The sequence below is a fragment of the Pagrus major genome, chromosome 16, assembly GCF_040436345.1.
Source record: "Pagrus major chromosome 16, Pma_NU_1.0".
Lineage (NCBI taxonomy): Eukaryota > Metazoa > Chordata > Actinopteri > Spariformes > Sparidae > Pagrus > Pagrus major.
In genome coordinates this window covers 13,664,838-13,687,763 of record NC_133230.1, presented here as the reverse complement: position 1 = coordinate 13,687,763, position 22,926 = coordinate 13,664,838, and the positions used below count along the sequence as shown (strand labels likewise).

The window sequence follows — 22,926 nt, the reverse complement described above, 5'->3', positions numbered from 1 at the left end:
TGTGCTCTCGAAATAAAACAAATCTGTACATCGTCAATTTCTAAAATGAGAAGCTTATGGAATAGCACTCTCAGTTATATTACAATACGGCTTTGAAGGCCTGAGCCAAAGATATTAGCTTGAGCACGGTGGTAAGCCCAGGATCAGGCTAAGGTTAGGAGATGATTTGTGTATGATTTTGAAATGACAACCGGGGACGATAATCAAAATATTCAGAACAATAACGGATTATGTGTGTCAGTGGCTGCACTCTAGGCCATCTGTTAAGGAGCGGGTCAGCGGGTGAATAATGTTGTTCATTTGTGTGCGTGTGTATGTGTTTATGAGTGTGTTTACATAGGAGCACATTTTTTCTTTTTTTAATTCTACAATTTCAATTATTGCTACAGCATTTCAAGACATTATAACCACATATTATGACTTTTTAGTGTGAAATCGGCTTATATTCACTCCTTGACACACACTTTTTTAATATTTTGTCTCCTTTTATTCTTATTTGCCTTCATTCACACACTTTTGTCATCTCCATGTCCATCTCCATCCTTTTTTCTTTATCACAACATCAACAGCTCCCCCTCTCCTCTCCCTCTCTCAGTGGGTGAGTCTGGAGCTGCATCGCAGTCAGATGACACCGTCTGACTCTGCTCTGCTGTAATCTGACATGGCTAATCTAATCTCTCTGTCGCCGCAGATTGGCAAACTACCTGGGTCTCTCCAGCCAATTAGCCCATCTGCACAGCACGCCATGCAAGCCAGGCCAAAGCCAGCCGCCGTAGGGGCCCTGCCCAGCCGGCCTAGTCGTGCCGCTGCAGGGCTCAGCGATGGCTCAGGCTGTCTGAGGCCCCAAATATCTGCTTCCATAACAGCCCATCTGCCTTTGGCTTGGCCTGGTCCACTTTCATCCCCAGCGGCCCCAAAGATTAGGGATCCTCTGCAGACTTTACAGCCAATTAAAGCACTTGTTGCCATACAGTTGTTAGGTAATCACCAAAGCTATGATTCAACACAGAGTTAAGTGGGCTACTTTGGCGCCAAATGTTGTCTTTTTATTGTTGGTGCTTCTGCAACTCAGAGAAGAGTTTTTGTTTTTTGTTTTTTTTTAACCAAGTAAGATAACTTTTTAGCATTTGAAGGGTTAGATGAAGCACAGAAAAATGATAATACAGCAGCAATCTCAGAAGGTGATAGATAAGTCATTTGATCATAACGTATCATAATATAAAATGGATGCGGCTGCAGTATTTTAAACTCTATCAGATAATGATACTAGCAAGTATCATCTTGTTTTTTATGACAAAGACAGAAGCTTCTCCCTTTCTTGTAAATAAAGAAGAAGTAATCTGATGTGATCATTGCTGATATTTTGATACTAAAACTAAAAAGATTTGAGCTTCAGTTGCAGGTGGTGTCTGTATTATTTTACAGACATTTACAACCATTGAGACACAGAGGTAAATACACTGAAATAAGGTCAGAGGCCCTCTAACAGCTTATTTTCTCATCAAGCCAATCTCACTTAATCACCTTAGCTAAATTAGTTTGAAATTAGCCCTCTTTTCTAACTCCCCGTCATGCATCTTTCCCCTCCTTTTCCTCCCCCTTCCCTCCCCAGTCGTTTTCACAGCTTTGTGGATTAGACAGATTACACGTCTGAAACTCTGTTTTTGTTCTTTCTCCCTCGCCCTGTTGCGGTCCTCGTCCCTCCATCTTGAGGGGTGTTAATCCAGGATGCACATAGTGTCTCAACATGTTGTTTTGCCTTCAAACCTGTCACAGATTAATTCATAAAACAACACATAGAATTAATGATGATGATGGAATGACAGTATTTACCTATGAGCTGCTGGAAAAGCACCTTGTCTTTCAGGGAACAAGTGCACATACAGAATCTTTCGATAAGGCTGGGAGTTATTTCTTGTGGTTTGACATTAAGGTGTGGAAAAGTGACCGAAACCTGTGAAACTTACATAACATGGAAAGGCTTTCAAAAACAGGCATCACTGTGCTTGTGGTTTTTGGTGTATGTTTCATTTTGGGTTAAACCGGCAACAACTCAAGGCAGCTGTAGACAGAAACCAGATGACAGATCAGATGACTATATTAGTATTAATAATATGTTTGTGGGCTAATTAGGCCTAATTTGTATTACTGCATGTCATCCACAGGTTGAAGTTAATTGTAACAGTGTTTTTTGTTAAATGTTTGTGCCCAAGGCAAACCAGAGACCAAGCCAAAATCTAAAGGCACACCTGTATTCATGCAGTCTGTTCGCATTTATTTCTGGTTCTGTGGAAGGTTTTTAAAGGAAATTAAAGGAAAAGGCTGACATAGTAAATTAAAAACTCATCCATTACTTGCAATTGCAATAATAATCTGTGGTTGTAACAAAACCCCATGGCACACCTGGACAAAGGGTGCTTTGACACATCAATTGGGAACCACTGATGTAAAACATACTCGACCGCTGTGTTCACTTGAGCAAAGGAACAATAATAATAATAATGCCATTTTGCGAAAGCCTCTAAACTGAAATCATTACGTGGTTAATCAATCAACTGAAATTATTTTGATATTGATACATATTTTTAGTAAAATATCAAGAAAGACATTTGCAAACACAAACTTTTCAAATCTGAGGGCTCATGTCTCAGGACTGCAATTTTTTCCGTCGATGTCATCCTGATTTAAATAGGCTATTTTGGGTTTTGGTTGGATGGACACAGCAAAAAATGTAAAGACTCCATCTTGATTTCTGGAAAATTATCATGGCTATTTATTTTTGACGTTTTATAGACTATACGATTAACTGACAGACTGGCTTAAACAGTTTTTCAGTTCACATGCCTTCTACCAGCCAAGCAACTTCCCCTTTCATATGCTCTGTCAGGTCTTGAAACCCCATCTGCACCACATCTCCTTTTCTTTCTTTCTTTCTCATTCGTTAAATACCATATAGTTTTGTGTTAAACCGCTTGGTGAAATACATAATTTCGCGCAACACGCGTCACCAATATGACCGCCAACTCGGCACAGAAAAGGTACTTAAAAAGATAAAAATCACAATAAATTTGGCCATATTGAAAACTGCAGTTATATGAAAGGGTAGTTCATCAGTTTTGTGAGCTGCTAACATATCTTTATAATTACGTATCTTCACAGTCTTCTATTTCATTAGTTTTAAGAAAAAATAAAACTTTCTTGACTTGGAAAATTATCTTTTAAGTTGACAAACGTCATTTGTGGGATTCATGGCACAATTCAAACGGTATCAAAAAAATATCATTCTCTCTCCATTCACTACCACATTTAATTTAAAAGTCAAGAAAGTCAAAGTTTGTCATAATTTAAGTAAAATATCATGTAGTTTTGTGTTAAACCACTCAGTGAACTACATTGTCTCGCTCAACACACGTCACCAAAACCAACATGACCGCCAACTCGGCACACAAAAGGTACTAAAAAAGATGAAAATCACGATAAATCTGGTCATATTGACAACTGCTGTTATGTAAAAGGGTGGTTGTCAGTTGTGTGAGCTGCTAATATACAGGACCAGCTCCACAATGTTTAAATTACAGGTTCTGGTGTTGACGTCACTACCGCGACTGTTGGCTGTGTAGTCTTTATTATTACATATGTCTTTTATTTCATTAGTTTTATAAAAAAAAATGCAACTACAACTCAAGCTGAAAAATTACCTTTTAAATTGAGAAACATCTGTGATTCATGACACAATTCAAGCAGGATCAAAAAATTATTTGTCTCGCTCCATTCACCACCATACAAAGTTTTTTTCTGAAATAAGGTCCAGTGGGGTCCAACAGAAGGGGCGTGGCTTCGGCTGTCTCTTCCGGTTTCCCTCAAGGGACCTAATTTTGGGCTTTATTGACTTGAAAAATTATCTTTTTAATTCACAGACATCAACTGTGCGATTCATGGCACAATTCAGACGGGATAAAAAAAAATGTCTCTCTCCATTCACTACCATACACAAAGTTTTTCCAAAATAAGGTCCCATGGGGTCCAACGGAAAGGGGCGTGACTTCGGCTGTCTCTTCCGGTTTCCTTTATTTGACCTTATTTTGGACTTTATCGACTAAATTATCTTTTTAGTTCACAAACATCAAAATGTGTGATTCATGGCAAAATTCAAACGGGATCAAAAATAATTTGTCCCTCTCCATTTACAAGTTTTTCCAAAATAAGGTTCCATGGGTCCTTCGCTCGGCTCTCTATTTTCAGACATGTTGCCTGTCTAAAAATGAACGTTTCTGGAGGATGTCCCACTAACTAAAGCTGACAGATACATGTAGTGGAGTAAGACAAGAGGTTGCATATTTGCCTCTGCGATGTGCTGTAGTGGAAGTACACAGTTGCATTAAATGAATTTGTACTTAATTTTTAACATGAGCACTCACGTACTGCGCGTCTGGCACGCCTTGGCCTGGGTGACGCATCATTTCCTGTGTAAGGACGGGCTCAGGCGGTTTGCACAAACGAGACTGTGTGTGTGTGTGTATGTGTGAGAGAGAAAAAATGCTTTCACTTTCACTCCAAGGCTCCATTGATTTGGTCGAGGCCCCGCATTCAGAACAATAATAGCAGGAAAAATAACAGAGTTGCGACACATAAAGCGACTCAGGGACACAGAGGAGCACTTTAGGAAGCCCCGCCATGGCGTTTAAGTACCCGGCTGCGAGAAGAGATGAGACTAAGGTCAGTGTCAAAGTCCCGCTGGGTGCTTTCTCTGTCAGTCTGTCTCTCTCTGTCTGTCAGTCGGCGGTTTTCTCTCCGGTTCATGCACACGGGGAAGAAAAAGCGAGAGCAGGAAGAGAAAGACGAGTCACAGCCCGCAGTGTTGACGGAGGGCTAGAAAAAGCAAATGGCGAGGAGACGAAGAAACAAAAACTAAACTTGAGGAGCGATTCGGTTGGGGTGGGGTGGGGGAAAGACGCGGAACAAACTGTCCCAGAGAGGAACGACGTGTTTAAAATGTCCACGTCGCTCCCACCGTCAGAGTCGAGGTGTTTTACTCACACTCACAGCATGTTTAAGTGTCCTAATGAGCACCAGCCCTCTATTAACGCACTTTTCTTGCGTTTGGTGCAAAACCCCCAGGCCTCACATCGGCATTTTTTGGTCCAGGCACCACGTTACCCCTCCCCCACCCATCTCTAAATTAATTCACGTGATTATTTTGTGTTTTTTTTCTGCCAACATTATGATTTAAAGGTTTGTTTAATAAGCTTTCACCACGCTGAATACAGGCATACAATTACTGGCTTAATCAGTTTTTACTGAAATCTAATGAGGGGCTCCTACTTAACAATGACTTTCATCTATAATCTACAGTTAACTGAACATTTGTACAAAATGTCTGACTTATTTACAGTTTTTATGTCCAAACAACAAGTCAAAAACCCAAAGATATGCAATTTACTAGTAAAGAAAACAGAAAAAGTTGGATTTTAGTTAGTATAGTTTTAAGTATACTTTAAAATACACTATAGTATATATTATTAAACAGACAGTCGTTAAAATCGTTGCCAATTAATTTTATGTCGATCAGCTTGTCTTTTATCCGTCGGCTCTAATATAATGAATGAATGATTATTCATATTATATGACAAAAGCAGCAAAAGCATCAGAGTGAGCCTTCGAAACCCACCATATGTCACTTCTGTGTAGATGCAGAATGTCAACTCGTAAGGTGATTAGATCGTGCAAATGAGGAAATGACCTCCGTGCCCTCAGTATTCCTGATCGTGGCCCGTCTCGGTCATGGTGTTGGAAACCTTCACCACAGTACATAATTCTGCAGTGAATGCAACTGTCAACGTTTTGATGAGTGAACTTTCAGAGTACAGCCAAAGATGCCTCACCTGTATTGCGCTTGCATGCAATCACTATAAACTTATGTAACGCAAAAATGACAACATGTCTAGTAGAGCGGAGTTGAGGTGGAAAAGAGGAACATAGGTGGAGTAGACATGCACGGACACTTAAAGGATAAGGTCATCCAAAAATGAAAATTTAGTCATTATCTACTCACTCCCATGCTGATGGAAAAGTAGGGTGAGGTTTCATAGTCCACAAAACAATTCTGGAGCTTCACAGCAAAGCATTCTCCTAAGCAACTGAAGTGGATGGGAATACCCCAGATCCCAAATTGATTTTTAAAGACGTTTTTTACACCCTTGAAGAGTGGTGTGTGCCATAGCTTTTAGCTTATTATTTTAAAAATTATTTTTCTTTGGTAGTTTTTTTTTAACGTTTTAAACCAAGTCCCCATCTGCTTCATTTCTGGAAAAGACTGCAACCATGTTATGCTGTAAACCCCCAGAAATGTTTTGTGGACTACCTGACTTTCCATTTGCATGTAGATGAGTGGATTTTGTCTGAATTATGACATTTTTTAGGTGCACTTATCCTTTAACTTGACAAACATGCATGTGTCACATCTCAAAGGATGCAGTGACAAAAAAAAGTGATATTTATTATTTATATTTAAGCAGAGCATTGTACTTCTAAACAGTGCTGACAGCAAGGCATATTTTAGCCACCTGAAAGAAGGAACACCTAAAAAAAAAAAATAATAGATGTTTAAGTGTACACTATATTTTGAACATTTTTAGCATTTAACATTGCTGTCAGACAGCCCTTTCCTTTCCTTTGGCACTACATTCCCTACCAAACAAAAAAAACCTTTTGTACGCTTTTTTGTTTTAAAGTACAGAATAATGATAAAATAAAGTGAAACGAAAAAGCAAAAGGTTGATGTGATGACACAGTCTTCACCCCATTCCTTGGAATTGCAGGCTGATGGACATGGTTCCAGGGAACGTGACTTGAATCTCTCCCACAGGTTTGGACACAATCCAGCAGCTATTTGTAACATGACTAATTGGAAGGCCGAGGTTGGGGATTGAGCAAAAGCCGTTTGACTTCTGAGAAAGTCTTATGAAAGTTTATAGATGTGTGTTGAGCACATCTATAAAATTGTCTGGCATGTCATTCTCTGCAGAGGTGATTAGCTCCTTCAGTGAAGCCATCTTTTCAGTGTTGGAGGTTCACCAATGGAACTTTCCATTCACATTACCGACTCCAATACCTAAACTCAGGTGTCTGCTGGTACTACCAACCAATGTGATTGCTCAGTGACGAATTAAAGGAGAAACTAAGACGTAAATCATGTTAGTAAGGTGTTGAGCCAACAGTAAAGCTTGATTGTGCCTTGGCATTGATTCTATAAGTCCCTGGAACTCTACTGAAGGGATGGACACCATTCTTCCAAAAGATATTTCTCATTTGGTGTTTTCATGATGGTGATGGTGATGGAGAGCACTGTCTAACATGTCGGTCCAAAACCTCCTGTAGCCATTCAATTAGATTGCGATCTGGTGACTGCTAAACTGTTGTGACTATTGAATTGTGATTATTTTGACAGGTATTATGACTGCAATATGATTCAGGATTAGTGTGAATCAACATTTTTGCATCAGAGTTTCCATTTTCACAAAAAAAACTTTTAAAATCATGGTGATGTGACATTTGTTTGGGTCTGTACCAAACAAACATATTTTCATGGATCTGTAGAACAAGATTTGGAGGCTAGGACATGTCTACATTTATTATAATGCTTTTTTGTCACATGTTACCTTTGGTAAATATTTTGATTAGTTGTGCAGTGGTAGATTTGCAGTGATCCTCCCCGCTAATGGAAGAAGTGGACTCAAACCATGCCAGCAAAATGTTCCCCAAAGCATTACAGAGCCACCGTTGGTTGTATTTCTCTACTCATGTATTCAGGTTTTTCATTTAATTTGTCATGAGTCTGTATCTTGTAATGTATGTCAAAAAAACATTTGTCCTGTTTTTCTTTCCCCAGTATTGTCAATCCCTTCTGCAGTCTCGAAATATAATGAAAAATATTGTTATCAACACATCTGACAGTCTCTTTAAGACTGATGAAACCATTTTCACATGTGTTTTGATGTCTTTTAAGTGCTGCCAAGCTAAGGTAAAATTCTCAGGAAGAGTTCTGCAGTGATAATTGTATTCATACATGATAATCCAAACATCTTTAGTGTATGACCGTAACCAGTAAAGTCAAGCTGGCAAGCTAATTGATGCTCTTCAGTTCCACAGAAATTAGTTTTGGAGAGAAGTTACATAGTATCGTGCCAGAAAAATCCTCTCTGTCAAGTTTTAATGCCAGAGATTAAACACAGTTGTTGTTTGTGTTTTATGGTTGCGTGTTTGTTCCTGTTGAACCTGATGTACCTTTGCAATAGGCGGATGACTACCATGGGAATAAGATCTGTGATCCCTACACATGGCTGGAAGACCCTGATGGTGCAGAAACCATGGTATGTTTTGATCTCTTGCAAAGAGCTGAAGCTGTTCCTTAACCAAAAGTTCCCCAAATTTCATCCATTCTCATTCTCCTTTTGTATCTCAGGCCTTTGTTGAGGAGCAGAACAAACTGACCATGCCGTACCTGGAGCAATGTGCTGTCCGGGCTCAATTCCACCAGCGTCTCACTGAGCTCTATGACTACCAGAAATACAGCTGTCCTTACAAAAGAGGGAAGAGGTACTAGCTGAAGGATACTCTCTCTCATAAAGGTTTTAGTCTGTGCAGTGCCAAACCTGAATTGTAGGTCTAAAGAAAAAGAAACAATACTTGTTGTCACCTTATTTCCTGTTTGTCTTTCCAGGTATTTCTACTTTCACAACAAAGGTCTCCAGAACCAGAGTGTGCTGTATGTGCAGGACTCTCTGGATGCACCTGCTACTGTATTTTTTGACCCAAATGAACTCTCTGAAGATGGCACTGTGGCACTGAAGAGTGAGCCAGAGTTTATATGCTTATTGTCCACAAAAGCACACATACCCAGACAAGTCAAGGCATTAAGAAAAACATGTACTATGCTGAATCCCCCTTTCTTTGTCCCCGTGTCCATCCAGTGGGCCGTCTGTCAGAGGAGTGCGAATACTTTGCATACGGTTTGAGCAGCAGTGGTTCAGACTGGGTAACGGTCCATTTCATGAAGGCTGATGACCTTACCAAACTGCCTGATGTACTGGAGAGGGTTAAATTCAGCTGCTTGGCCTGGACTCACGATGCCAAGGGTGTCTTTTACAACTGCTACCCACCCCAGGAAGGCAAAACTGATGGTTAGAAAGAGTCGCCATACACCTACATGCATGCTCCTTCAAAGAAACAACACATTTAAGCAAACCATTCACCATGCAAAAACTATTACAAATGTATTCAAGACTTAAACCATCTGTATTTCACTAAAGGCACAGAGACCACCAGCAACATCAACCAGAAGCTCTACTACCACGTCATGGGCACCAAACAGTCAGAAGACATTCTGGTTGCAGAGTTCCCCGAACATCCCAAGTGGCACAGCTCAGTAACTGTAAGTCCATAGTAATCTCTAAACTCTTATGATAATCACCAATTTGCATCAAGGTCATGTAAAGCTTCATTAGAGCCTGATTTAAAGTCCTATTGAAGAATTGCAAACCAACAAAAAAGTCACAGAGCCATCTTTTTATAGTTACACCTGCACTTTTCCTGCTTTGACTTGTACAAAGGTCTTTGGCTGCCATAAATATTGATTTGAGCACTATTTGCATTGGGCTAATATTACCAGGGGACCTCTAGTAATTTTTAATAATTGAAGAGGTTGTGATCTTAATCCCATGAGAAACTGCCATGTCCGTCATTTGTTAAATCAGAATTCCACCACATATTACCTTTCATATTTTGCCAAACACAGAGGTCATGTGATATGTAGTATGTAGAGTATTAGTCAGTTGAGAATTGGCATGTCAGTGATTTGGAGTTGTATTTCTTTTTAAAAATCTGTTTTCTGTTGTCAAACAACCGATCATGTAAGAATTTTGGCTTTGTTGACGTTTAAAAGTGCTGACAGAGAGGGGTAGGTTCACCGAAAGGTTGTCATATTCAAGTATAACCACAAAGCATCTGTTACATGAACGAAATGACCTGCTTGTAACATATGCAGAAAGTCAGCCAGTCAACGCTAACCCTGACCAGATCAGCACCAAAAGTTAATGGGGTCAGTGCTGGGCTGAGACCCGTCCTCTATCCAGCATTTTTTTAACAAGCATTAAAGAGAACTCCTTCTAGTGAAGCTGGAGTCATTCACATGACATTTGTATGTCTCTCATCTCTTTGGTATTTTGAAAGGGTATGCCATGCCCATCAATAGGAGCTGTGAGCAGTTTATTATACATACACTGTATAGTATTATACAGTGTAATGTATTATACACTTTATAAAGACTACATTCACATAATCGCGTGCCTTTCTTTCCATCTTTCTTTGCTTCTTTTCCTACCTCTCTTTATTTCTTTCTCTTTCCAGATATCAGATGATGGCAGATATGCTGTTTTATCCATCACTGAAGGCTGTGAGCCTGTCAACCAGCTGTGGTACTGTGACCTTCAGCAGCTCCCCGATGGCATCACAGGTATGTATCCGTGTAACAAACTCCCGACTGAGATTTAAGCCCTACATAAACACGACTATTCACATATTTTCTTGAGAAGTAAGATAAGAGATGATGTATGAATCCTGAAATTTGCTGTGGCAGTTTTGTACTTGTGTGAATCTTAAATTGATCTAAGACAAGCTGTAAGATAGTTATTCAGACTTTACAAGCCTTGATGAATATTGATCCCCAAATTAAAATTAGTGCTTGGAAGCACCTATGGATGTGTGTGCAAATAATATTGAAAATATCTTTAGAATAAAGCTTGTCATGAGAAGGAAACAAAACATAGATCATTTTTATTTATATGCCCCATTTTCTTCTGATGATGCCCATTGACATAAGGGCTAGCGATTATCTTTCTGTCGTTAGTCTAACAAATATCAGGAGAACAAAATGAATAGTCACTGTCATAAATGTGTGTGTTTCCAAAATCCAACTTTCATTTATAGTAAACCACATGAGCTTTTCTGGCAGCACACGATAACATCCCCCCAGCTTCATGGGATATAAAAAAACCTGCTGTATCATCAATAAACTAGTTGATGCCAACGCCTGTGACTCAACCGTTAATGCACCAGATGCGGAGATTTCAAAATTCACTTTGCAGCTGTTTTTTTTTATTTTGAAATATCTCTCCCTCCCCCAGAGACAAGTCTATTGTGAGAATGTGATTGGTTTTTAAAAGCCAGCATGATTCAGGTGTGTGGGAATGCTGTTGTTTTTCCTGTGCAAGAGATTTAATCAATTCCGTGCCCGAATGATTTGTTTCGGAGATAAGAAGCACATGATTCTTGATTTAAATCATGTATTATATTTCTTCTTGACTTTGCAGTACATGCTTTTAATTGTTCATTATATTTTTCTACTTGCTATAGGATGTTTGTTGTTATGCATTAATAACAAACACACTGTTTATTTTGTCATTTTATTCATCCTCTCCAGGCCTGCTGCCATGGGTCAAACTTGTGGACAACTTTGATGCCCAGTACTCATACGTTACCAATGAAGGAACTGTGTTTACGTTCCACTCCAACTTGGATGCTCCTCGGTACTGTCTCATCAACATAGACATCCAGAAGCCAGACAGGAAGCACTGGACCACCCTCATTCCACAGCACGACAAGGATGTCCTGGGTAAGACTGAATGGAATTTTCAGTAGAATACACAGTAGAAGGCCGAGTCAGCTCTGTAGTCTACCACTATAGTATCAGTTCTCTACAGAAGAAATATAATACGTCTGAGTGTTCATACAGCAGCTTATAAAACAGACCTATGTCAGTATGACCACTTTGGGCTTGTGTCAGAGCGTGTGAAAACTCCACCAAGTGTAGAAAGACGTAAAGGGCTTGTACGTGGAATCTTAGTTCCACAATTTGGATCTTAGAATATTGTGAAATACTTTTTTTTTGCTGAATATCTGTCCTAATGTTTCGATGACAGTCCAACCACAACAAGTGGGAAGTTCTGTCTGTGGTTGAAGACTTCGTCACAGTGAACTCAAAAAGTGAAACTTGGTCTATAAGCACTATGTCTAACTTTTTTTTTAAACATTTATTATGACTCATTTGAATGATGGTAAATGGTGGAGTGATGGAAATTTACACGTCCATGCTTCTGCTTAGATTTATATTTATGTTTAAAGTTGATGTTTTTGGTAACGCTTTGTATTGGGGTTACATAGTAACCATTAACGATTTTCATATTAGGATGAATATTCGTAGCATATTGACTTTTTATTAGTCTTTATAAAGCACTTATTATTGCCTTATTCTGCAACTATTAGGTCAATAATTAAGACTTTTCCCTCAATAAAGTCCTAATTATAGTTTATAGATAGCCGGTAAGGAAGTTGTTTAACATAGATATGATCCTAATATGCATAGCTTAGTATGGGCTTTATAAAGGCAGTAGTACCACAAGAACAGAACAAGAACTCTACATTAGTATGTCAAATTGGATCATATGTTCCACATTCTTAATTTAGGTGTTGCTGATATCTAATAATAAAGAGTAAAAATGCTGCTAATATGCTATTAACCAACTTGTTAATAGATAATATGTGTACCCCAATATGAAATGTTTCCAAGTTCTTTATTGTCATATGCACAACAGTTACAGCGAAACAGTCACTGGCAATGAAATTCTTATTTATGTTTGTAAAACGTGTGCACACACTAGTACAGATTTTAAGGCAATAAAACAGTGTAATGACAAAAGGTGCAGAAATGTTAAGGGAAATCATCTGAATGATCAGGAAACAATCAAGTTCCCCTATTGAGCATTTATCAGCTTATGTAAATATTTAATAAGTGGTTCACTATAACATAGTTGTAAGCAGCTATAATTAAGGTATTTGTCAGCAAGTCCTGTGGGCATCCATAAGTGACAACTGGTTTGATAAACATTTAAAAAATGACAATAAAGTAAAAGATGATCTTCATCGGAGAAGTTGTAATTGGATACAAATATTGATAATATAACTTAATACATTTATACCAGTACAGTAATAATTCAATTAACTTGAAAATCCCTTTAAATGCTGCATACATCTTCATTTTAGTGTGTTATATAAACTATTATTAAATGTCTGCATAAAAATACTAACATAGAGACTTAAAGTGAAGTGTTGATGATGGTGATATCTTTACTTTTATATTCTCCAACTTCACCGTTTGAGGAAAGGTTTTAAACTAATAATGTGATAATGTAAAATAATGTTTTGAACTACTTTTCCACTTAATGATGTTTAGTAATGAGTATGCATAACCGGTCTCAACAGTATTAGACACCTGTTGCCATGGTATCAAACAAATAATTTGTTGCAGTTGACAGTGGAGAGTTGATGATTACATAAGATAATATTGTATTATTCCATTGCTTTTACAGAGAGCTCTTGCTGAATCATGAACTTGTTTAACAAATCAAGCTGGTTTGCTGCTGGTTTGTGACTCATTTTTTAAACTGATGAGTCTCCTCTGTGAAAATGCTTTCCTATAACAGCCTTATAACTTAGGTCCATCACCAGTTTAATAATAATGTCCAATATCAACTCTTCACATCATTTTAACTCCAAGTTGTTCTTCGTGGTGATGGTGGTTGTGGGCGACAGACTGTTGAGAATTATGTCAGTAGTCACTGGTCAGATTGCTGACACTGGGGACACTCAACGACAAAATACCATATAAGGGATTGTGTTATTACTTGTAATAAACAAAGTAACCAAGCAAAGGCAGCCTCTGTAGCACCACTGACACCTGCTGAGCAGCAGTGAAGTATTTACATGTATCACACTTATAGTATATTAGACTGCCCCCTGCTGGCTGTTGATGAGATTTTGGACTTTTTTGCTTCGATAACACGGTAGTTCAGATTTCCATTCTTGAAATGTATGCAAATCAGCACATTTAGCACTAATTTGCATAATAATGCATAAAATATCAGATTATTTTTAATACAAAAACATTATAGTTTTGATACAGGTTATCAACTTGGGGAGGTTTCATGGTAACATCTATCAGTTAAAGTTTTAAACATCCTTTGTAAAAAATTGTATGGAATTTTTAAAGGCTGTTTTTGTGAAATGAGTTTTTTCTCAGACTCTGAGCCAGAAATTTCCACTTCAGCAGCCCTAAATGTTCCAGTTTTACTTCTGCTTAGTTCAGGTTTTCATGCAGGGGTTTGTTCATATATTATTCATATTATATATTATTCATTGTAACATTTTATTCTTCAAAACATGAGAAAAAATATTTTTTTATGGCTGTCAACCCTATTTTCTTATTTGTGGATTGATAAAAAGAAATATCCAAAGTTCTTTCTGTAACAACCTTTGACTGTAATATGTCAAGTCACATTCAATTCATAGCCGTTATATTTGGCTTCATACCAGCATCATGAGATAACTGCTCTCTGGCAGAGAGAAAGTTGACATTGGTAGTAACAAGAGAAAGGAAGACAGACAACACGGATACTGTTTCCCTTGGATACAGTGTTTACAATAAAACCAGCTACGCAATGTCACATTCACTTTCTATCACTTCCCCTATAATATACGTCAATCTTCAGGCACCGTCTCCTGTGTGAACCAGCACCACCTGCTGGTCAACTATCTCCATGACGTGAAGGATATCCTGCAGGTGCATGAGTTGTCCACAGGCCAGCACGTCAGGGACCTGCCACTGGACGTCGGCACCGTGGGCGGAGTGAGCTGCAAGAAGAAACACTCTGACTTCTTCTACAAGTTCACCTCCTTCACTACCCCAGGTAATTCTGTCAAGTTTTCTCAGATTTGTTCGATTAATTGTAATGACTTAAATTACTGTAAAATAATGTTGCTAATCCCACATAAAAATAAAAAATCTGAAATCATACATATATTGTTGCAAGTGCTGTATTGCTACTGTAATGGCAACTTCAACAATATTTTTTAATAATATCAAATATCTGAAAAAATACTTTAAATGTAAATACAAACTCAAAGGAAAGACCAAATACTTGATGTAATGGTCTATACCAGGATATGTAATTTAAATTGTAATTAGTATGTGTTACACATTTACATTTTTGTCTTAAATTATGTCCATGTGCTGTTGTGCTCAGGTATCATTTACCACTGTGATCTGAGTGAGCCGAACGCAGAGCCCAGAGTGTTCAGGGAGGTGGAGGTAAAAGGCATCAAGCAAGAGGAATATCAGACTACCCAGGTGACATAACTCTTTCTTCCTACTGGCTTTCCCCATCATCTTCTGCTTTATCGTTGTTCCTGTTGTGTTATCACTCCAACTGGTTGCGTATTCATGTCATGACGCAGATTTGCAAAGAATCATAGTCACTGGGGTTGAGGAAGTAGAATATGGTATGTGTGAACGGCTCATTTTACCCTTCACACTTTAAGTGAAAACTGTAGTTTCAAAACATCGATATAAGAGATGTTATGTGAAAGAGAGATGCATTGAAAAATAAATAACAATGGTAATCTTTTGAGGAGCTGGTAAAGTGTCAACATTCAGCTCTAGCATTTAGCTGCTGAACAAAAAAGTTAATGTTGAATCCTGATTGAGAGACAAACAGACTGATTAAACCCATCTTCTCTAATACTTTACAGGTATTTTATCCCAGTAAAGATGGAACCAAGATCCCCATGTTCTTGGTCCACGCCAAGGGCCTTGAGATGGATGGGACTCATCCTGTCTTCCTTTATGGCTACGGAGGCTTCGAGGCTTCCATACAGCCATACTACAAGTAAGTACAACTGCTCTGTGCAAAGTCTCATAAACCAGTGTGGCCACTCTCTTCTTTGTTATTCACTGTCAAAGCCAAGCAAGTCACACAGATAAACACTAGGGCTCTATCATTATCAATTAATCTTTCGATTATTGCCATGATTAAACTTCTAGTTAAAAAAAACTGTGAAAATGTCCTAGATCCAAAAGTGGCGTCTTCATATCTCTTCTTTTGTCCCATCAACAGTCCAAAACCCAAAGACTCTTCATTTACTATCATAAATGACACAGAAAGCAGCAACACCTCACATTTAAAATCCTGCAACCAGCAAATGTTTGAAGTGTTTGCTTGAAGAATTATATAAACGATTAATTAATTATCATTTTGTTTCGATTGACTAATCAGTTCATTGACCAATCGTTGCGTGTTCAAATGTCCAAAGAAAGGGGGGTAAATGAAGAATGGATAAACCAACTTTTAATAAAACTCAAAAGGCCGGTCATGTTTGTTCTGCAAAACATTCCTCTGCTCTTAAACCAATCATTGCTACTGTTTACCATAAATGTAGTAGTGTTATCAATGTGAAAACAGTTATTCACAAAACAAACATCAATGTTTTAGCAAAATACACATTATACAGTAATATAACATGCAAAAGTGTGGTTAGTGAAGATTGGTATGAGAATTTTTGATTGTGTAGCACATGAAGGTGAGCTGATTGCTGGTTGTTGCCACTGTTTTCAACATACCAGCCATTGTCAGATACTTCAGGAATACAGGGATAAAAATGAGGGTTTACTTTGTGTCTGATTTCTCTGTAAATTATAGGGGGATGGTACAAATATATGCTTAGTGGTGCTTGAGAAACACTGTATGTATACGAATGAAAAAGAGGTCAGTATATTGCTTTATTTTCTCCTGTCTGTCTTGTCTGTGGTCAGTGTTGCTTACCTGCTGTTTGTGAGACACCTGGGAGGGATCCTGGCCGTGGCTAACATCAGAGGGGGCGGAGAGTACGGCCTCACCTGGCACAAAGGTACAGGCATCCAGAAAACCATAACAATGTCAGTTAGAAAATACTAAACTTAAGTTTGATTTAGTTTTGATTCTGTGTTCTCACAACTTCCCCTTCTCGTCTGTGTTTGTAGCCGGAACATTAGGGAACAAGCAGAACTGCTTCGATGACTTCCAGTGTGCAGCAGAGTTTCTGATCCAGGAGAAGTACACCACGGCCAGTCGCATCGCTATCAACGGAGCCTCTAATGGAGGGCTGCTAGTGGGTAAGTACAGGGGTCAAAGGTGTTTGTGTTTTGTGTGCAAGCCCTGACACAGAGAACAAGAGAACATGAAGGGTTTTAATAGGTATTCCCCAGAAACTATAATACAACAGTTTATTTGTTACATCAAGGAAATTAAATTTTACAAGTGAGGGAGCCTTGCTCGTCATTTTTTATTGCTGAAATCTGCTAATTGAGCTTTACCTCTAAATCCTCCCCAGTTCAGTTCAGCCCTTGAAGCTACTGACAGTACACACAGCGTTCTGCACATCTCCATGTGTCTGTAGCCGACTGTGAGCCGGCTAAGATCACTCGTCCATCTCTAGTCTGAGCTGCATTGATCCGAATGCTTTGTATTCTTTACATCACATCTCTGGCATAATTGGTAATGTCAAATTCATCTAACAGTAGTTAGCTGCTTAGCTGCAATTAATTTAGCTATTAAACAGCACATTAAACAGTGCTTAGTCACATCATTTACCAAAGGCTGGCTGCCATATGGCATCACACAAACCCAAGTAATGCCTTCCTCCCTGGTGTGTAAGTAGCTATTTAGGAGTGATTGTGTCCTACAGTGTAGAATAAAGTGAATGCATGTGTGTTTGAGTGTGTGTAACACAGATTTTTAAATACACACATACACAGCGGCATGCGTGAACCAGCGTCCGGACCTGTTCGGCTGTGCTGTGGCAGAGGTGGGGGTGATGGATATGCTGAAGTTCCACAAGTTCACCATCGGCCACGCCTGGACCACCGACTATGGCTGCTCTGACGATCAGGAGCAGTTTAAGTGGCTCATCAAGTACGAAGAACACACACACACACACACACACAACAAATTACTAAACTATACTTGCACACGAGAATACTTTACAGCTGCAGCAGATAAATTCTCATAATTTATTTGCTGCCTATCCTTCTCGTCAAAATTTATTTAAACATTTTGGAATAATTTACCCTAATAAAAACCAACCTTGGAGATCCTGTTTAAATCAATCTGAAATAAAAAACTATAATAGCTTGAGGAGTCATTCTTTTACAGCAGAAAGCTATGGCTTCTCTTTTTTTGTGGCATCTTGTTGTACGCTCGTGATAAAGTAACTACATTATGTGCTTGTAAGTCACGGTGACAATGCGTTGTGGTGCAGTGCAGTGACGCCAGAGGAAAAGAGAAGCAGGTCGATTTTCTCAAACTGTTTGAATAATTTTATCAGTCATTGTGGTTACTTGACTCACACATCCTTTTAGCTTAGATTGTAGAGATTTTAGGGATATGAAGATAATCTTAGAAAATAGGATGTAGGCACAGGGGAGATAGCAGATGAAACTATTGCCTTTGCACTCTGCGTGCAGATTTTTTAGGGATATGAAGTCTATGAAGATACTCATACAAACATTAAAATAGTGCCTGGTTCATGAACAACAAATAGGTTATATAGCAGTTCATCCAGGTTTCCATGCAGAGCTACAGCTCACCTGAGATTCACTTTACCCACCTTTAGCTCTCTCTGCAAGAGATCTAATCCAAATTTAGCATTTTCCCACAATTCTTTTTCCCTTTCTGCTCTGACTGCAGCGAGGAAATTAAATTAGCAAGGTAAACCTTTGTTAATTCATAGTTTTCATCATGTGTTGTCTTCTGTATTTACTCATTTGTTCAGTATTTTTCTCTATTTGAATCTCAGGACTAAAATAATATGAGCATGTTGGTGTAAATAGTTGTTATGTGTAAAGTCTTTGTTGGTTTCAATAATCTCCAGGTCTCTTTCCAGATTTACACACACCCACATATGCCAAAAAATCCCAGCAGGGCAACTAAATCACACACTAATGTTCATGAATCACTCTCATATTCTCCTCAGAGTTCTTTCTCACTGCTCTTCCTCACCTTCTCTCCAGGTATTCTCCTATCCATAATCTGCCTCCTCCACCTTACTCCGGCCCTCCCTACCCTGCCGTCCTGCTTCTGACAGCAGATCACGATGATCGCGTGGTGCCTCTCCACACCCTCAAATATTGTGCTGCCCTGCAGCACGGAGTGGGCAGCAGCCCCGCGCAGCGTCAGCCTTTGATGGTCAGGGTGGACACCCGCAGTGGGCACGGAGCAGGGAAACCCACCGCCAAGGCCATCCTGGAAGACACACACATCTTTTCCTTCATCGCTGAGACACTTGGGCTCAGCTGGAAGGAATGAAGAGATAATGACAGGGAGAGAAGTTCTGGATATACATGGTGAAGAGAAGCTTTTAAAGAGATGAAAGGTTACTTCTTTATACTTTCAGGAAAATATATTAAAACTTTTGTCAAACATAAGAAAATACTGGTACAACTATAGTGAATGGCTAGAGAAACATGTAAGAAAAAAAGGAATAGGGATATCATAAGAATGATACAACTACAATACAAACAGCTTTATTAATCACTCCAGGGGCATTTTTTGATAAATACAATGTGCTAAAAATCTGAGATACTCATCATACTGCCTGAAACAACTCTTGAATGTAGATAGCCTTATACCAATGAAATGCACTAAAAGATTCTGAATTTATTTTGAATGCATCCTCTAAGTTAAGAACTGAATTTTAAACTTTGGATGAAGAATTTTCAATAAAATCTCTGTTTGTACTGATCTTTGTCTAATGTGTCATAATCCATATATATATATATTCAGAACATTTCTGAAGCTTCTCAGCGTTGCAGCATTCTCCTGAACATCTTAAGTAGATGAGGACTTGTTTTAAAATGTAAAATAACAACCGGCAAATAAAAAATAAAATGGATCCAAACAGCTCTTCTGGCGTAGTCCAAGTCTCTAGAAGCGCAGAGACCCCAAATTTTTCATTTTTATTTTTGTTGGTTTTTTAAAAGTTTTAAAACAAGTCACAATCTGTTTCAGTTATTAAGGAGAGGACTGCAACACTGTTCTTGCTGTGAAGCTCCAGAAACTTCACACCGACTTTCCATCGGCATGGGGCTGAGTAGATAATGAGTGAATTTTCATTTTTGGGTGAACTCTTTCTGTAAAGGTGCTATTTGTAAGAAAAGTTAATTTTTGGGTCTCATTTCCAACTCATCAAGAGCTGACACTTTGGGATTGTATGACGAGTCATCTGCCATCCCAGAGCGTCGGTTTTTGACGAGCTGGGACTGAGACTCAAAAATCAACCTTTTCTTACAAATGGCAACTTTCAAGAAAGAGTTTGAAATCTGGATATATGTGCTCATTCGCTTTCTTGCCAAGAGTTAGATGAGAGGATCAAAACAACTCTGATGTATGTAAGGCAAATTTGAAGCTAGAGCCAGGAAGTGATTGGTGCCTGCCAGCACCTCTAAAGCTTACTAATTAACATGTTCTATCTTGTTGATTAACCTGTAGGAAGAGCCAAAATGAATTGTGTTCTTGCGATCCTTTTAATGTTTAATAAGATGATCATATGCTTAAAATGTACAATATGTATCTGCAAAGTAACTAGAAGTGTCAAAGCAATAAATGTAGCCTAAGTAGCCAAAAAAATAGTACATCAAAGGAACTATAATACATCTCTTGAGTAAACCTTCCTGGCTGTTTCCCACCACAGTAGTCTTTACCATGAGGTGCAGTTTTCACATTCACCACCAAGTGGCAGTGTGTGACTACAAACCCCCACTCTCTAAGCTTGACCCTCCACTAACACCTCAAGGTCAAAGGCTGAGTGTCAGTTTAGTGTCATTCTGCTTGGCTGCTTCTTCGAGAGGGATTGCGAAGTAAAAAAACAACAGAAACAACACAATGTATTTAGCTAAATCCTTTTTATTATCCATCATCTGGTCTGTCTGCCTGGTGGGGGGGTGGATTCAATCACCGGCAGCTGGAGAACAAGTAGGATACATCTGTGTAAAACAAGAAGGAAATCTCATCAAAGGGAGAAGGGAGGGAGACACCAGAGAGAGGAAGATGCGTAGATTTTATGTGCAGCAAAGTGGAGGGATGCAGAGCGATGATGGACAGCGGCTATATGGCGAGACGCCGAGGGGCAACATGCAGACAAGCGGAGAGAGACTGAAAGTGCACTTATGGAAAGTCTCTGGAGACGCCCAGACAGACGGGTGTTTAAACTGTCAAAAAAAAAAAGAGACAGAAACCTCCCTGCCAGCTTCCAGTCTGCCAGCAGACATCAGAGGAGTGAGAGAAGTTGTCCGTTCGGTCACTCAGAGTTTAATCTCTGCTCAGTGGGAAGTTTTGATTTCGTCAGGCTCTGAACCCTGCGCCTTATCTAAGTACCCTCTCGGTGGAAAGATAGGATGGGAAGGAGGAGAGGGGAGAAAGCAGAGAAGTGGGAGGATTTGCAGACAATGACTCTTTGCCACAGGGGCATAGTGGTTGAGCGAAGCCGGGAAAGACAATGCCAGCAATAAGCTGGACATATGAGAGTCAGACAGAGAGAGAAGGGTTTTAAGATCATGCTGCAAAAAAAGGCTGTGATGCTTCTTCTCCCAGGAGTGTCCCAGAGGATTGGGGCAGGCTTTTGCTGCTTCATTTGCCTCATTCACCCTCTCGTCACCTCGTCAGCTCACTCTTCCCTCCTTCTCTCTACTCACAAGCTCACACATACAAGCACGCACTTCCCTTTTTTCTCCAGAGAAACACAAGCTTTTACCTACAAAAGCAACACCAGCACCTCCCTCCTCCTCCTCCTGCTCCCTCCCCCTGGTCTCACACTCACAGGTCCCCATCCTGTCCCCGGTTTGTTTACTTTACTCCCTCCATAATGCAGGGATTAATTTCTCAAAGCCGATTTGAGCTGCGGCACGCTTCGGCAAAGAGCGGAGAGCAGAACTTTTGTGCTGGGGGAAGTTTCCCCTTCACACTAGCTTAGAGGTGGACTGCTCTCCCCCTTTTATGCTGCCTGCTTTAATCTTCACACGGAGCAGAGGGAGCTGGGGGGATAGAGGGGAGGACAAGAAGGGGAGAGGGCTCTAAACACACAGCTGGGAATCACTAATGTCTTTACAGAGGTGTTGTCTGCTTACTCATGTGCCTCTTTGAATCCTTTTGCCTCCTTCTTGCTCTTGAACATGTTTTTCTGTCTTTTTCTTTTCCAGCTGCAAATGTTTCTTGGATTTTAAACTTTGAAGGGTTGATTCTTACAGTGATTGAGAAGATCAGAATGTCTGGTTTGGGTAAAAAGCTGTGTAATGCCCAGGTCCGAGTGTATAGGGCTGTTGTTTTCGTTATTGAAATGTTTTTGTTTTGTTTTTTTCTTAACTTTCTCGATTCATTGTTAGTTTAAAAACGTTACAAAAGGGTTAAAATATATATATATATATTTTACAGGTTCCTAAAACTAAAAGGAGACATCTTTAAGTTGCATGCAACAGTCCAGCATCAAAATGGATTTAATTTCTGTTTATGTAAAACGAAAGCAGCAAGTCCTCAGATTTTAGAAGCTGAAACCAAATTACAGCTGTAGCTAATCATTATTTTCACTATAAATAAATGGATTAATTGTCTGTAAAATTTTAAATAGTGAAAATTGTCCATCACAACTCCCCAGAGCTTTAGTTCTGAACAACAGTCCAAAAAAAGGAAGAAATTTATTATTATTTTATTTAAAACATTTCAATTTGGAGCAGCTGGAACAAAAGGACGTTTTGCATTTTAGCTTGGTTATTGACTCGAACTCATAAGCTAGTAGGGATTCATTAGGGATTGATATGGATTTCACATTTTTGTCTATTAAAAATCAGTTTCTAACTTGTATTTATGCACACCTGAGGGTGTGAAAGGCTCAGATGTAGTGAGAAAAGATGGATGATTTAATCATTTGCAGCGCCAATAAGATTTGTTGTGTTAAAACTCGTGGACTTTTTTCCCTTCCTGTCTGAACCATTGTGGGTATGTATTGCAGATT

The 22,926-nt window shown here is 39.1% G+C and overlaps 1 protein-coding gene across 1 annotated transcript; it reads left to right on the top strand.

Moving 5' to 3' along the window:
- Window positions 1–4,534: 4,534 nt before the first annotated feature.
- LOC141011148 (prolyl endopeptidase-like) lies at window positions 4,535–19,665 on the top strand. The gene is made up of 15 exons (XM_073484388.1): window positions 4,535–4,716; window positions 8,295–8,369; window positions 8,462–8,595; window positions 8,720–8,850; window positions 8,970–9,179; window positions 9,309–9,430; window positions 10,405–10,510; window positions 11,477–11,668; window positions 14,601–14,798; window positions 15,135–15,238; window positions 15,640–15,776; window positions 16,700–16,794; window positions 16,907–17,038; window positions 17,681–17,837; window positions 18,935–19,665. The coding sequence occupies exons 1-15, from the start codon at window positions 4,675–4,677 to the stop codon at window positions 19,227–19,229; spliced, it is 2,130 nt and encodes a 709-aa protein (XP_073340489.1). The 5' UTR covers window positions 4,535–4,674; the 3' UTR covers window positions 19,230–19,665.
- Window positions 19,666–22,926: the final 3,261 nt, after the last annotated feature.